This window comes from Eschrichtius robustus, chromosome 2, assembly GCF_028021215.1.
Source record: "Eschrichtius robustus isolate mEscRob2 chromosome 2, mEscRob2.pri, whole genome shotgun sequence".
NCBI classification, from domain to species: Eukaryota; Metazoa; Chordata; class Mammalia; order Artiodactyla; family Eschrichtiidae; genus Eschrichtius; species Eschrichtius robustus.
In genome coordinates, this window is record NC_090825.1 from 139,131,820 (window position 1) to 139,147,927 (window position 16,108).

General features: G+C 37.7%; 1 protein-coding gene and 1 long non-coding RNA gene across 5 annotated transcripts in view; one reads left to right on the top strand and one right to left on the bottom strand.

Moving 5' to 3' along the window:
• Positions 1 to 4,666, bottom strand: part of LOC137758573 (uncharacterized) — a 334,245-nt gene extending 329,579 nt beyond the window's left edge. The window contains exon 1 of the long non-coding RNA XR_011073020.1: positions 4,617 to 4,666. This is a non-coding gene — a long non-coding RNA (uncharacterized lncRNA). The remainder of the gene's footprint in view (positions 1 to 4,616) is intronic.
• Positions 4,667 to 4,928: 262 nt separating this feature from the next.
• Positions 4,929 to 12,134, top strand: CCNG1 (cyclin G1). 4 transcript variants are annotated; one of them, XM_068536327.1, is made up of 8 exons: positions 4,929 to 5,145; positions 6,229 to 6,492; positions 8,499 to 8,752; positions 9,331 to 9,409; positions 9,490 to 9,588; positions 9,813 to 9,937; positions 9,987 to 10,007; positions 10,855 to 12,134. In XM_068536327.1, exons 2-8 carry the CDS (start codon positions 6,229 to 6,231, stop codon positions 10,919 to 10,921), a joined length of 909 nt encoding a protein of 302 aa, XP_068392428.1. In that variant the 5' UTR covers positions 4,929 to 5,145; the 3' UTR covers positions 10,922 to 12,134. The 4 variants fall into 4 exon arrangements, with proteins under 4 accessions (XP_068392428.1, XP_068392426.1, XP_068392425.1 ...); XM_068536325.1 differs by having other exon boundaries at positions 4,929 to 5,181; positions 9,813 to 10,007; XM_068536324.1 differs by having other exon boundaries at positions 9,813 to 10,007.
• Positions 12,135 to 16,108: the final 3,974 nt, after the last annotated feature.

The following is a 16,108-nucleotide window of genomic DNA, read 5'->3' on the forward strand; positions in this document are numbered from 1 at the left end:
TATTCTTGACTCTGCCTTCATCCTGATCCCCTAACCAATCAAATCTAATCAGTCACCACAATCCATCAGCTCAACCTCCTAAGGTCCCTTGAATCCATCTCCTTCCCATTCCCACTCTCACTCCCTCAGTTCAATCTTCTCATTTTTTCCTAGGTTAAGGCAGTGGCCTCTAAAACTGCTCTTCTGACTCCACTCTTGGCCCCCTCTTCCCACTCTTCACACTGATGCCAAATGGTCATTCTAAATCACAAATCCAGTTGTGACATTCCCTTTAAATTCCATGGTTGGTTCCCCAAAGCCTATAAAGTCCAAAATTCCAATAATGGTATATATGGTATACCTGGTCCTTCAGGATAAGCAATTGCTTCTTTCCCCACCTCACTGCTAGACTCCCCCACCTCCAACACCCTCCATGCTTTAGCCAGAGTCATCTATATTTCATTTACAGAAATCAACTTAGTCTCTCTTTCCTCTGTGCCTTTGCACATACTGTTGATTTTGTCTGGAATGCCCTTTGCACCAACCTCTTCACTTGGCTGCATCAAAACTCAGATCACGAGTTAAAGAGTTAAAAGGCTAAAGAAATGAGGAAAGTGGTGACCTCAAGCAAGGAACGCTGACCTAGAGAACAAAAGTTCAGACCTATGAGATCCCTAAGGGACAAAAAAGCTAGATTAGAAAGTACTTCATTTCCCAAAACTCAACTCTGTCAAAATCTTTTGTAAACGGGTGTGTGTGTGTGTGTGTGTGTGTGTGTGTGGGTGGGTGTGGGTGGGTGTGGGTGGGTGTGTCTGCATGTACTTTTGTGAGGAAGGTTAGCAGTACAGGCAGAGACCTAAATAAGGAAGGGAACTATTATCCCTCCCCATTCCCTCCTTCTCCTACCAAAGCAGCAGACCCCAGAGACACCTTCAGTGTGGGCTTCAGAGTAGAAAGAGATGCACCTGGAGAATGACCCAGCTGATCCTTCCAACCTCTATCTTCACAAAAAACAGTAGCCAACACACCCTATGGCCCAAAATCGTAACATTTTCAATCCGGGACTACAAAACACAATGGTTTGGCACCTAGAAAGTTCTCAATAAATATTTGTTGAATGATGGGACAAACAGAAAGTAAATAGGCAACATGGGCAAAATGTTGATGATTATTGAAGTTGGGTAGTGAGTTTAAAAGGTTCCAAAATAAAAACTTGTTTTTAAATGCTGTAAAATCCAAATTCAAGTTATGTGTTAAGAATATTTAGTAAACAGTAAAAAGTAGTTGCTAAACAGGAGATATACAAGATGTTCCTCATTTCTGAAGATAATAATAATATCAGAGTTGTTAGAGGACTAAATAAGATCATGTGTGTTTAAGTTCAGCACACAGCCTGGCACTTGGGAAATATATAACAAATGCAAACTCTTTTCATTATTGGCTGATCTTGGCTTTGAGCCCTGTACTCAACAGAGTCTATGGCCATTAGATTAAATGCTAGCAAGTGGGAGATCTCCGTCTAATGTCTCCCAGTGCCTTTATATAGCAGTGGTTACTTGACAAAGTTTATTTTTCCACTGAATATAGTTAACACCTCAATTAATTGGAAAGGGTTACTTTATCAGAGATAGCTAGAATCTCTGAAGGGCAAGATATACCTGACATTACTAATCTGTTTTCTATGTATCCTTTTCCCTGCCTCCCCATCACCACCCAAACTATACACAATTTCTCTGCTATCCCAGGGGCTAATGAAGACTCCAAAAAGCCACAGCCAAGCAAGTTCTCTTCTAAGACAGAGCAGATGCACTAGAGAACAGTTGGAGAGGTGGAGAGGGCCATAATTAGTTCCAGGAAGGATCAGGAAGTAGAGGGGAAGAGACTGAGCTGAGATCTTCTGGATCCTCACTTTTTCAGCCCTCATCACAGTTGGACAAGCCCACATCCAAAAGTTCTGGACATTTGTCAGGGAGCCTCAACAAAGGGTGAGGTGCAAAGGCTCCTCCAGTCTCTAGGATGGAAACAGGACCAATGAGGAATTTCCCTGGTCAGGGCAGCATTTGACAAGCCACCACTGTTATACCTGCTTGTTATAATTTTTGCTGCTCAAGGCACTTCTATAATCCGTAATGTAGAGAATATGATTAAATCTTCCTGTTACTGCCTTGGATTCTTGCCCAGCCTCGAGGCCATTATTCTGAGCTTCAGTTCTTGCTGCACTTAACTGCTGATTGAGAAGAAAGTGTGAAGATGGCAGCTGAATATATCACTGAGCCTAGAAAATACCCTGGAAGTCAGTCCTTTGAAAGATTCCTGATAGACTCATTACTAAATCTGTAAGACTTTAAAAATAAATCACAATTAACAAAAGGCTCATTTTTTTTTCTTTTACAATAGTATATAATTGAGTCTTACATTTGCACACTTTGCTAATTAGGACTTTAAAATTATTTAAATGATAGTCTGTATTCTAATATTATGGAATAAAAATGCCAGTGGAGGCGAGGGGCAGGAGAAAAGGTAAAAAATGTCCATTTGATTTGATTTGTATTGAATCAATGTTTCTTCAGTGCTATAGAAACAATTTTTTTCATGCAGGTAATTTCAGATTTTAATAAAAAGTAATAAGATCCTAATGTAAGAGAAAACATTTTTATTACATAAACAATGATATATTACCTAAAGCTGCTTGTGAAATTTTTAAGTATAAAAAAGGCACATAAATTAATAAATTAATACACATGGGACTTCCCTCGTGGTCCAGTGGTAAAGAATCCACCTTACAATGCAGGTGACCTGGGTTCGATCCCTGGTCAGGGAATTAAGATCCCACATGACATGGGGCAACTAAGCCTGCGTGCCACAACTACTGAGCTCGCACGTCTCAACTAGAGAGAGAAAACCCACACACCACAACTAGAGAGAAGCCCGGGCACCACAACGAAGAGCCCATGCACCGCAACAAAAAATCCCGCATGCCACAACTAAGACCCAACGCAGCCAAAAATAAAATAAATAAATAAATAAATCTTAAAAAAAAAGAAATTAATACACACAATTTAGATACTTTCATTAGTGTTAAGTAAACAACTCCAATACTCCGATTCTGGAAGACTAATTCTGACAATAGATAAAACAGAATTAAATGTATGCTAAGCAAGACATCTCAAAAGAAATGTTAGTAATTTAATAATAAAGGCTACCATTTATCAAGTACTTACTGTGCTCTGGGCACAATGCCTACCTCTTTAGGTACTTTGCATTATTTAATCCTCTCAATAACCCTGTGAATAAGGTACTTTTACTTCCTATTTTTTAATAAAAGAAAATGGAAACTCAATGCGATTAAAAACTTGCTAAAAGTCGTGTACCTGGTTAGTAGCCTGTGACTTGAAAATAAATCAGTTTATATTGTCCACAAAACTACACGATCCACAAGGACGGGAACCAGTATATTCTGTCCTCCACTGGCACATATTACATGTTCAACAAATAGTGAAAGAGTGCATGTGTACATACCTATATTCCTAATTTTGTTACTAATTTTGTTCCTTTGTTACTAAAGGAGAAACGTACATTTGTAAACTCACACATTATTGTAAAAAGAACTTTTTAAATGGTTTTAATTGCCCATTTATATTCATTACGTGAGTTCTTTTTCAAGGGTGACCAAGGCCTCTTCCCCATTTGAAACGCAGAGGTTTGACAAACTGACCTAGTGATGTGGCTAAGATAATATTTTGGGGCATTAACTTTTTCTCTCAGGTTTTCCCTTCCCCTTTCTCTCCACAACTCTGCCCCCATTTCAGGGCTTGGTTCTGTGTCACTGCCTCAGGGAAGCACCCGGCAGGGCAAACAGCAAACATGCCAGCAAATCTTTCAGATTTTCATTTTTTCAAAGCCCAGGTAGCCACTAACCAGGAAGAGACCATGAGAACAGAGACGTCAAAGTACACTCCACCAGAACTGATAACCAATTCCTTGTTCACCAATCCTCAGGCCCTTTTAATGTAGACCCTTCCCATTTGTGACAATAGGGAAAGAAAGAGGGAAGGAGTGAGTCCAGGAAGGCTTCAAGCTAATTATTTTTCCACTTATCAGGCAAAGGCTCACAATCAGAGATTAAGTTCATGGACAGCAAGTAAAAAGACTAATATTGCTTCACACACGGATCTGTGAACTCAGATTCATAAGCACTACAATTATTCTTGTCTACTTATTCCTCCTGAGTCAACCACACAGCTTTCATTTTAAGCCCATGAAGAACTACCAACTTTTCTATTTCTAATTTGTTCAAAAATCAAATTCAGGAAATTGGTAGGAGACCAAGAATGTACGTAGCCCAACTCCACCCTTTGATAAATTACACAAAAAAGCAAAACAAGGCAAGGAACAAGTGATTTCCAAAGCTCACAGGGAGAAACTTCTGGAAATTTAATAAACCACAACATAGAAAATCCACCACCTCTCCAACTGCAATGAAAAATCAGGCCTTTACTTTTTTTTTTTTTTTTTTGGAATCAGACACTGTATTTTTAGAGAGAGCAGAAGCACTCTACTAAACCGAACGGAACGAAAACTCCCAGTACATTCTGGAACGATATTCTGGCCAATCCGCCTGCCAGCAGAGGCCTTACCGGGCCTGGGTTGGTGCGCGCAGCGTTTAGCTCTCCCTCCTCTTCATTGAAGACACTTGGAGAAATTCTCCAATGAGAGACGCCTAGAGGTAGTGGGCGTGGTCTCAAGGGGCGGAGAATTTGACTCCGGGATTGTGAAAAGCGTGTGCTGATTGGCCGGACTTCTTCCCTCTACGGACCAACCCTCTTTGGACCGCAGGAGCCATCCATCATAAGACTTACACCAATCAGCGGCGAAAATGCCTCCATGTGCCCCCTCCTACCGCAGCGAGAAAACCCCGCCCTCCAATATATTACTCAGGCGGCTAGGCGCTGCCCCTTCGGCTCCGAGCTGACCCCGAGGAGGGTAGTGTCGTCTCGGCGGCGCTGTAGAGACCTCCACCCAAGACAGCTCCCCCTCCCCGGGCCTTTCCCGTCTTGCCCGCGAGCCCTCTCGCCTCGTAGGCCTCTCGGTTCTAATATCTTGGGGTGAGGTGAGAGCAGGCCCGGGGAGGGTGGTTACCGCTGAGGAGCTGCAGTCGCAATCAAGGTGAGCTCGGATTTCGGGGTTGACCTCGGAGTGCGGGTAAGGAGCAGGGTTGGGGGGCGCGGGGTGAGGGGTTGGTCTCGAGCCCTTTTCCTCGGTTAATTCTCCCCGAGCAACAAGTTCAGGCTAGTACGAGCATGGAGGGGCGGGGCCAGATCCTACCTCCTGAGACGTCTTGGTGTCTTATGGGCCGGGTCCCAGGCACCAGCCCAGGGGCCAAAGAGTTGGACCCCTGAAGTTTGCGGTTCTCCATCTGCCCCCCCTTTCCGTCGCGCAACCCTAAGGATTCTTTCTGCCTTCCTGTCTTTCGGTTGTTGGGGGGAGGGACCGTCCGTGTGTCCAGGGCTTAGCCTGTGCCCGGAACAGGCACATAGTAGATGTTCAGTATTGTCTTAAATTAATGAAACTCCCAGATTCCTCTTGCAGGCTGGATTACCTCCCGCCCCCACTGCGTGCGCCCATAACTGCCTTTAAGCTTCCTTTCCTAACATCAATAAAAGTTAACAGTTACTGAGCAGTGAGTGCCAAGCACTATGCTGAACTCTTTAGTTGAATCATCTTGGTTAATCTTCACAGCCATTCAAAGAGGCAGATATTGCCTCATTTTACAGACTAGAAATAAGCTCATTAATATTGCCCAGTGTTTATTAGGCACCTACTGTATGTGCTAAGTACCTGTGTACCTAGATGATCTCATTCATTCCACACAAGTGTCTATGAAATAGGTAATAACCTTATACCCACTTTACAGATTAGGAATTGAGGACTAAGAAAAATTTACTAACTTGAACAGTTCACATTGTTAATAAATGGCAGAATACATGCTACCATCTAATTTCAAAGTTTGGGCATGAAGATTTGCATTTTTTTTCTTCAAAAAGGCATGGCTACTGCCCTCTAGGAACTCACAATTTAGGATGTGACCAACTGGTTGGGGAGGGGGAGAATAACAGATGGCATTTTGCAGTGACTTAGATTCACTAATAGCATTGAGGGAGGGGAGACTTGTGTTATAATGCACCTGGCACAACACAAGGCAGGAAGGGCTGTTCTTTCACTCCTTTCTGGGCTTTGTTCTATATATAGATGATAGAGGTAGTGACAACAACTGACTCTCAGAAACTGCTACACCAGCTGAATGCCCTGTTGGAACAGGAGTTGAGATGTCAGCCAAAGGTCTGCGGCTTGAGACTAATTGAATCTGCACACGATAATGGCCTTAGAATGACTGCAAGACTGAGGGACTTTGAAGTAAAAGATCTCCTTAGTCTAACTCAGTTCTTTGGCTTTGACACGGAGACATTTTCTCTAGCTGTGAATTTACTGGACAGATTCCTGTCTAAAATGAAGGTACGTCTAAAGCTACATTACCCTATTTCGTGGTTTTGTTCAGTGTGTTTTGGAGGTGGTATTGCTAGCTTTGGGCTGGTATTCATAACTTGACCTTTTTTGTTTTCAGCAAGTAGCCAAAACATTATGGTAATTCTGTGTACTACAGCACTGATGAAATCCTTGCTTTTAATTAAGAGTGATGCATCATTTATTCGACTTACCTTCTGTCATTGAAAAATAGTCTAATATCAAATAATTAATTGCAGAGTCTCCCAGTAGGAGAGTTGGCTGTTGTTTTTAAAAGTCTTTTTTGGTAGGTTGGGTGTTTTCATTTATTTACTGTTGTTTCTAAATTTTAAGAAATGTGTTAGAGACAGAATGCTAGATTGTCAGTTAAGAATTAGACTATATTTCTTTTCTTTTTTTCCTTTTTGTTGATACTGTCAACCACCTGGTCAATAGAGTATATTTCTTGATCTCTGTTCATATAGAATAAAGTTCTAATTGTTTTAGCCTTAAATTTACCCAAGTCGTGCTTATGCTTGTCATTTCCAGCCTAAGTTTGCATGCAATAGAGAGAGAGTATCTTCTGAAGGAGCATTTATACATAGTTATTTCCCTGTATTGGATAAGCAGGACATCTGTGTAGCTTTCAGAGCTTAATTGTTAAAAATACATCTGACTTCTCTGTGTGCCAGTGGTCATTGGTAGATAATGAAATAATGTGACAGTTAAAATGCAACTCATCTTTTAGTCCTCAGTACCTAACAGAATGCATCATATATGGGAGGAACTCAATGTGTACTGAATGGTTCAAGAAACTTTTTCAATAGCCTAATTAAACAACTCTTTAGACACCATGTGCAGGCACTCCCTTTGACTATAAATGTTACATAGATGAATGACATACATCTATCCCTTAAGTGTATTATAATCTTAGTGGCAGTAATGTTTGCACTGATAACTATTATATAGTACAAGGAATAATAAGAAAAATGATTACATTATACCTCAAAAGAGGCATAAATGTATTGCTGAAGGGGTTCTGAGAAGAGGAGAGCACAAATACTGGTAAAGGCTTCTTAAAGTTTCCGTTGAGCAGAACTTAAAGTGGACAGAATTTTGACTGTGACAAATTTTGTAGACATTCAGAAAATGATGAATAAATTTAAAATATTGGTAGTGAATAGAGCTTTACAGGCAGAGTAAACAGTATGTGCTATAGTATTTAAAAACATTTTACATGTGTTACTACAAAGAAAACAGCCTGGAAAAACACAACATTCTGGAAAGAAATTTTGTGTGTAAGCTGTAAGGTATTTCAGTCCTCATATAAGCCTTTGACCTAGTAGCTTATTGCTTATCGTTCTGCAGTGATTTAAACAAACCAAAAGAAGTAAGAATTGTTATGTGCTGAAGCCACACATTATACTGAAACTTAGTCTGTTTACTCAAAAATTGGTTCCAAGTGGGTACATATGGTTAAGAGGCTACAGTTGAGGTATCAGTGGATCTTGTTAAGTCCTTCACAGCTGAGAAATATACCTCAAAGATACATTTTCTTTTTTTTTTTAATTTATTTATTTATTTATGGCTGTGTTGGGTCTTCGTTTCTGTGCGAGGGCTTTCTCTAGTTGCGGCAAGCAGGGGCCACTCTTCATCGCGGTGCACGGGCCTCTCGCTCTCGCGGCCTCTCTTGTTGCGGAGCACAGGCTCCAGACGCGCAGGCTCAGCAACTGTGGCTCACGGGCCTAGTCGTTCCGCGGCATGTGGGATCCTCCCAGACCAGGGCTCGAACCCGTGTGCCCTGCATTGGCAGGCAGATTCTCAACCACTGCGCCACCAGGGAAGCCCCAAAGATACATTTTCGAAGTGATGGGTTGAGTTCTAGATTATCCTTTATGTTTTTTTAACTGAAATAAGGTAAAGACGTGGACTTACTGTCTTTTTAGGTACAGCCCAAGCATCTTGGGTCTGTTGGACTGAGCTACTTCTATTTGACTGTAAAATTACTGTCTTTTTAGGTACAGCCCAAGCACCTTGGGTGTGTTGGACTGAGCTGCTTCTATTTGGCTGTAAAATCAATAGAAGAGGAAAGGAATGTCCCATTGGCAACTGACTTGATCCGAATAAGCCAGTATAGGTTCACGGTTTCAGACTTGATGAGAATGGAAAAGATTGTGTTGGAGAAGGTGTGTTGGAAAGTCAAAGCTACTACTGCCTTTCAGTTTCTACAACTCTATTATTCACTCCTTCAAGAGAACTTGCCATATGAAAGGTATGTGATCTTTGTTTTTAACAAAGCAGATTTGGAAATCAGAATGATATTGTCCGGATGTTACATAAAATCAATATCCTGGGAGAATTCCAATCAAAATAAGTAAAATGACAGCTAAGCTCCTTGAGTTTCACTTCACTCTCCAGCAGAAGTGAGAAGACTTTCAGTCAAAAACACCTTCTTGAAGTCTGTGAATTCTTAAGATGGACATTTCAACTTTTTTTTTAAATTATGTTTTCCATTTATAGACTAGTTAACTTATAGAACCTAGTAGGTAAGCATCTAACACAGATTTATGGAAAAAGGAACTTCAGATTCAAAAATAGATTTATTAAAATGAAAAGAAACCTTGGGAGTTGTAGCATGATGCTTTTTTTTTGGCCCAAATCAGTTAAAATTCATATATGGTATCCTTAAGAAGTTAATGTTTCTGAAGGAAGGGAAATTCTTTACTTCAAATAATTCACTTTCTATGATAAGTGTGCATAAACTTCACTTTAAAATTGACTTTTCTAAAAATTTCTTTTGACTTGATGTAAAATTATCTATATAAAATTGATTTCATTTTCTTTTTAAAGGAGGAATAGCCTTAATTTTGAAAGACTAGAAGCTCAACTTAAGGCATGCTACTGCAGGATCATATTTTCTAAAGCAAAGGTAAATATTTTATAATGATTAAACCTATTTATATACCTTCTTTTATATTCAGCATTTACTTTAAAATTTATCTCTTTTAGCCATCTGTGTTGGCATTGTCTATCATTGCCTTGGAGATCCAGGCACAGAAGTGTGTAGAGTTAACAGAAGGAGTAGAATGTCTTCAGAAACATTCCAAGGTATGTACAGGTCATAGCCTAAATCCTGTTCACAGCTGTAAAAGAAACTAAACCACTTGTTCCTAAAGTAAAATGAGATGTCCTGTGTTTATTTGAAACTTAAGTAGCTTATCCTCAAATTCTTTTGACGAGGAAACACACGTTAATAAGATTGCAATTATTACTATAATTAAATACTGTAGGACTTTTATTTTAAGGAATATATTTTTTTAATTTATGCACAGATCAATGGCAGAGATTTGACTTTCTGGCAAGAGCTCGTATCCAAGTGTTTAACTGAATATTCATCAAACAAGTGTTCCAAACCAAATGTTCAGAAGTTGAAATGGATTGTTTCTGGGCGTACTGCACGGCAACTGAAGCATAGTTACTACAGAATAACCCACCTTCCAACGATTCCTGAATTGGTCCCTTAATTGGTAAATTTGGTTCATAGTTTTTCTCTATGTAGAGAAACTTTTCTAATGCTATAGTTTTCTTCTGCAACTCAAGAATTTAAATCTGCATTATTTTCAAAATAAACAAAATGGAATTGGACTAGCAGAGGGGAAAATGACTTCACTGATCTAGTCAGCTAGTATTTGAGGGCATTTACTGCATTCAAGGTACAACACCCTAAGAGTAAGGAATCCTCTTAACCTTTGATATATATGTTAGCCATTTCATTAAATTTTCAGCTTAAAAAGCAGCATCCTTAATAACCTGAACTTTAAAAGTAGCACTAAAACAGCATTTTTTTTTTTTTCAATTTCACATCATTTTGCTATATGTAGACTTAGGCTTTGGCTCATTTAAAGTTACACAAGCCTGAGTAAGGGAACAGGACCAAAAGTTTGAACCATACATTGAACTAATTTGAGACTGTTAGCTTATTAGCAAAATCAGTATGAACTTGGGTATTGTACTTAAGAAGTAAGTTGTGACAGGTGGTCTCTACATTGAGTGTCTAGAAACTGCCAGGATGTCTCAACTGTATAGTGTATCATTATACATCTCAACTGTATGTGTATCATTGCTATAGTAGTTGAACACTGGAAAGTATTTACATGCATGAAAAAATGTAAGCCTCCTCACAAATATATGATATACACTCTTGCCATCTAAGTTTAATTCATGTTGGTGATTTCTTTCTTCCTACTCAAAACTAAATATTAACATAGAACACATCTACATAAGACGTGATTATGAATCTTAGATATTTTAACAGATAGTAGTATTTGTGTTTGGCAGACTTCTGATAACTTGATTTTTTTGTTTATTAAATAGGATTCTTACAGCAACAAAAAACTCTTCTGAAGCCTCTCTCCACAATCCTGAGCTGTGGATTCCATAATGTTATAACGGATTTAAGCTGTGAAGCCTCAAAACATCACAAGTAGATTAACATTGGTGTTCTCAGATTTGGGAAAACTGCCTAATTAACATTACCCTATAGTGGAATTACTCACATTTGAATTCACCTGTGAAGCATACAAATCAAAGCTAACCAGCATAAATGTGAAATGCTAATGACAAGCCTGGGAAGGTAAACTGTGAATCTTCATTTCTAACATTGATCCAACTTTCTGTATTGGGTCAATATATTGTATTTTAGGTGGTGTTAAAAATGGTAACCTACTTAATTTAAATTTAAACTTTAAATTTAAATATGAGGTTTACATCAAAACCACCACTTCACAAATGCACTTTTAAGGCATAATAAGGGTCAGTATTCTAGGCAGTGAAAATGGTTTCTTGGCACTCATGATGCAAGTAATATATAATCCAGAGATGTGGACTTTATTGCTACATGGGAATCACATTTAAATTTGAGGGCATTTTATATAAAGCAAAACTACAGACCTATTAATTTCAGCATATTAAGTTATCTTTAATATTTTTCTATTAAAACAGGTGATGTTTATATCCATGATTTAAAAAGCTTTATACAAAATTTACTGCCTCAGTCTAGTCCCATCAAGAAAATTAGAAAATTAGTGTTTATTGTAGTAGTAACTCAAAACAAATTAACGTCACTCTGAAAACTTTCTGATTTAACACTCCAGAAGTTTTTACTAAGCACTGTTTTTATGAAACTGTCATTGCTTCTAATTTAGAATTTTGCTTAAAAGGGAGAGAATATACTTTCATTAATTGCCCCTACTGTGCCAAAAGAAAGTATTAAGAAAGGTAAGTAGGCATCTTCATAATTATAAGGTTGCTGAGGTAGTCTTCAGGATTTCAGTGAACCTACGGAGATCTGTGTTAAAGTGTTATAAACAGTTAGTGGAATGTGTAGCCTGAATCCATCCAGGATGCCTGTACCCAAATTTGCCATCATGTTATGGAGAGATATGCATTGGAAAATAAACCAAAGAACCACAGTGTATCTTATACTTTTGTAAACCATGTTTTATGGATAACTTTCCAGTTTTCCCAAAAGACTGATAAATTTCAATATTTTGAATACATCAGTGTTAATTTTGAGTTGGCAGAGGTAACCTAACCAACTACCATTATGTTTTGGTACTAAGGGATATACCTTTCAATAAAGTTACTGAAATGCATTCCTTTGCTGGGTGGTTTTCTATTTGTTTCTCTTCTAATTTAATTAACTATTTTGGCACTGTGATAATAGAACCACAATAAAAAGCTGTCTTCACTCACTATATTTAAATTTAGCACTAAAGATGCATGGTAGGAAAAACACAATTTCTTATAAGAGTATGGCTATTACCTAATTGACACTTTCCTTTCTAATGGTTTTTTAAAGATAGACACAAGATGATGACAATTAAATATGCTTAATATGCATTTAAAAGTCGGTGTTTATACACTATTGGTCGCTTTTATTATTTAGATTCATCACTACTATGGCTATCCATAATACAAATTCACCATCAGATTCAGCCCACCTGAAGTTCTGTGCAACCCTATTATCTAATTAAACAGTATTCCAGCAGGTGGTTGTTAATCTGCTTAGATCACTGGTTAATTATTATTGGAACTCAAACAATATATGACTTTGAACTGTTCATGTTTAAACTAACAAGATACAAAGTAGACACTGTACGGAATTACTGATGAAAGAAAAACTTTTATAAAAGAAGGTTCCTTTGGTATTTGACTCAGGTTAGATATATTTAATAATCCCTCTTTTCGCAAGTGTTGTTTTTAAAAAGAGACCTGAACCTTCTATGTATTTCTAATTATGTGACATACTTTCTAAAAACTAGACATTTCTGATCTAACATTTGTGGTTAACCATGATAAGTTTTTACTGTCAGGTACTATGGTCAGATGTTTTAGATGAATCATCTCATGTAATCCTTAATCCTACAAATTGAATGAGATTATCCCAATTTACAAATGAACCAGAGCCAAGGAACAGGTAAGTGATGAGCCCAAGGTCGTACACCTGTACTTGGATGTGTGATTCAATCCAGGCAATTCTGACTCGGAGGCTATGCTCTTAACCTCTCTGCACATTACTTCCCAATATAGATTAAATGGACTCATGTGAAATTGTATCAAAATTACCAGGAATAAAGAGGGATATTAAAAATGATAAAAGAATCAATTCACCAAGACATGACAATCTTAAATATGTATGCACCTAACATCAGAGCTTAAAAATACAAGAAGTAAAAACAGCAGTGAAAGGAGAAATGAACAAACCTTCAATTACAGTTGGAGACTTAAACACTCCACTCAGTAATGTATAGAACTACTAGAAAATCAGCAAGGACATAGAAGGACTGAAAAATACCAACAACCAAATAAAAAATCATGTACAACAGCTCCAGAAAATGAACACTTAGGAATAAATCTAACAACAGATGTACAGGTTCTATAAGCTGAAAACCATAAATGCTGATGATCTAAATCAAAGAGGTGCTAAATGAAGATGCCCCATGTTCATGGATCAGAAGACATGCTATTCCAGTGGAAACTCCAACAGGACTTTTTGTGATACAGACTAGCTGATTCTAAACTTTACACGGAAAGGCAAAGAAAATTAACACAGCCAAGACAGTTCTGAAGAATTAAGTTAAAGGAATCACTCTACCCAATTTTAAGACTTGCTTTAAAGCTACAGTTGTCAAGGCAGTGTGGTATTGGTGAAGGGAAAGACACATAGATCAATGGAACAGAATACTGAGACCAAAAACAGACCCATATAAATAGCAATTGATTTTTGAGAAAAGTGCAAAAACAATTTAATGGAGAATGAATAGCCTTTTCAACAAATGATTTTGAAACAACTGGACATCCATATGCAAAAAAACCACCTATGTTTCACAGCTCCTACAAAAAATAAAATAGGTCACAGATCTAAATGTAAAAGATAAAATTATAAAACTTTTAGAAGAAAATACTGGAAAAAAGTCCTCATAACCTGGGATTACAAAATTCTTAGACATGACACCAAAAGCATGATGAATTAAACTACATCAAAATTAACATTCATGCTTCAAAAGTCACCATCAAGAAAGTGAAAAAACATACATAAAAGGAGAAAATATATGCAAATCACATATCTGATAAAGGACTTTTGTGCAGAATATATAAAGAACTCTCACGTCTCAATAATAAAAAGGCAGATAACCCATTAAAAAATGGGCAAAGGATCTGAATAGACATTTCTCCAAGGAAGATACACAAAATGGTCAATAAGTACAAGAAAAGATGCTCAACATTAATTAGCGATCAGAGAAATGTAAATCAAAACCACAATGTGATACAAGTCCATATTCACTAGGATGGCTAGGATCAAAAAGTCACATAACACGTTAGCAAAGATGTGGAGAAACTGGAACTCTCATATACTGCTGGTGGGAATGTAAAATGGTGTAGCCACTTTGCAAAACAATCTAGCAGTTCCTCAAATGATTAAACAGTTTCCATAAAACTTGAAATTCCACTCCTAGGTAAGAAATGAAAATACAGATGCACACAAAAATTTGTACTTGAATGTTTATAGCAGAATTATTCACAGTAGCCAAAAGGTGGAAACTTCCCAGATGTCCATCAACTGGCAAATGGATAAATATGTGGTAGTCATAAATGGAGTATTATTTAGCCAGCCAAAAAGAATGAAGCACTGAGACATACTAGAACATGGATGAACTTCTAAAACATTATGCTAAGTCAAAGAAACCAGAAACAAAAGACCACACTATGATTCCAGGTACATGAAATATCCAGAACAGAGAAATCTATGCAATGGAAAGTAAATTATTGGTTGCTTCAGGGGGTTGGGTGTCTGTAGGTGGTTGGGTCGGGTGATAGTTTAAAAGTATGGATTTGGTGGGGGGTTTTTTCTGAGGTGATGAAAATTAAAGTTGACAATGGTGATGGTTGAACTTAATGTGACTATCCTAAAAACCACTGAATTATACACTTTAAATGAGTAAAATGTATGGTATGCGAATTATCTCAAAGCTATGTTTTTAAAAAGATTATATATGATTCTATTTAAATGAAGATCTTGAAAAAAAAAATATTGAGGCACAGACTAAATCAGTGGACTCCAGGGTTTGAGGCTAGGAGTAGGGTGTGACTATAAAGAGAAAAAGCATGAAGGAGTTTTTGGGCTGACTGAACCGGTCAATTTCCTGATTTTGGAGGTGTTTACACATATCTTTACATAACTTAAAATTCACAAAACTACAAACAAAAAAAGTTGATTTTACTATATGTTTATTCAAAATATTAAAAATTTTTAATGTCACATAGATAAGCCAATTAAAATAAAAAAGCCTCTTCCCCAACAATTCATTCCTAAAGTTATTGGGTAAAATGAACATCATAGGTATCTGGCCAAAGGGTGTGGTTGGGCTGCAGTGGCCCAGAGTGGGGCATTAGGATCCAAGTAGGTGAGGCAGGCTATCTCTACTTGGCATAGGGTTTTGGAGCCTGAGCAGAGTGAGAAAGGTATTCGCATGGGAAGATGACCTAGAATAGTGAACCAAATATATTAAGGATAATAGGGATCAGGTATCTCACTGTTGAAAGGAGTTTTATACAAAGGGAGAGAGCAAAAATGAACCCCATGGGATCAGAAATGAAAGTTTAAGTGTGAACTCATGGTTTTCAATATATACATAAATATAAAAATACAAATGTAAATATATGCATAATAAACACACACCAACAGCACCTACTCACTAACACATAGAACCTGGCTTCTAAACACCATTCTTCACCAGAGAACCAGGGCTCCTGGGAAAAATGGCTGAATCTTGGGCTAGGGTAGGGAAAGCAATAATAAGTCTGGTATAGCTTATGCCAGAGAATAAGAAATTGCTCAAATAATGATGGGGACATGTCAAAAGGGCATAGAAGCCACCTACAATGACCTTCCACTGGCCGAATCCAGAAAAAATTTTGAGGATCAAAGTAATGGGAATAATAGATTTTAACCCAATGAATAAAGTGGAAATCATGAGTATATATAGATAAATTTAAAGTTTGATAAGAAACAAGGTGGTACTTTGAAACTACATCACACAAAATACTTAACCATAAACATGAAAAG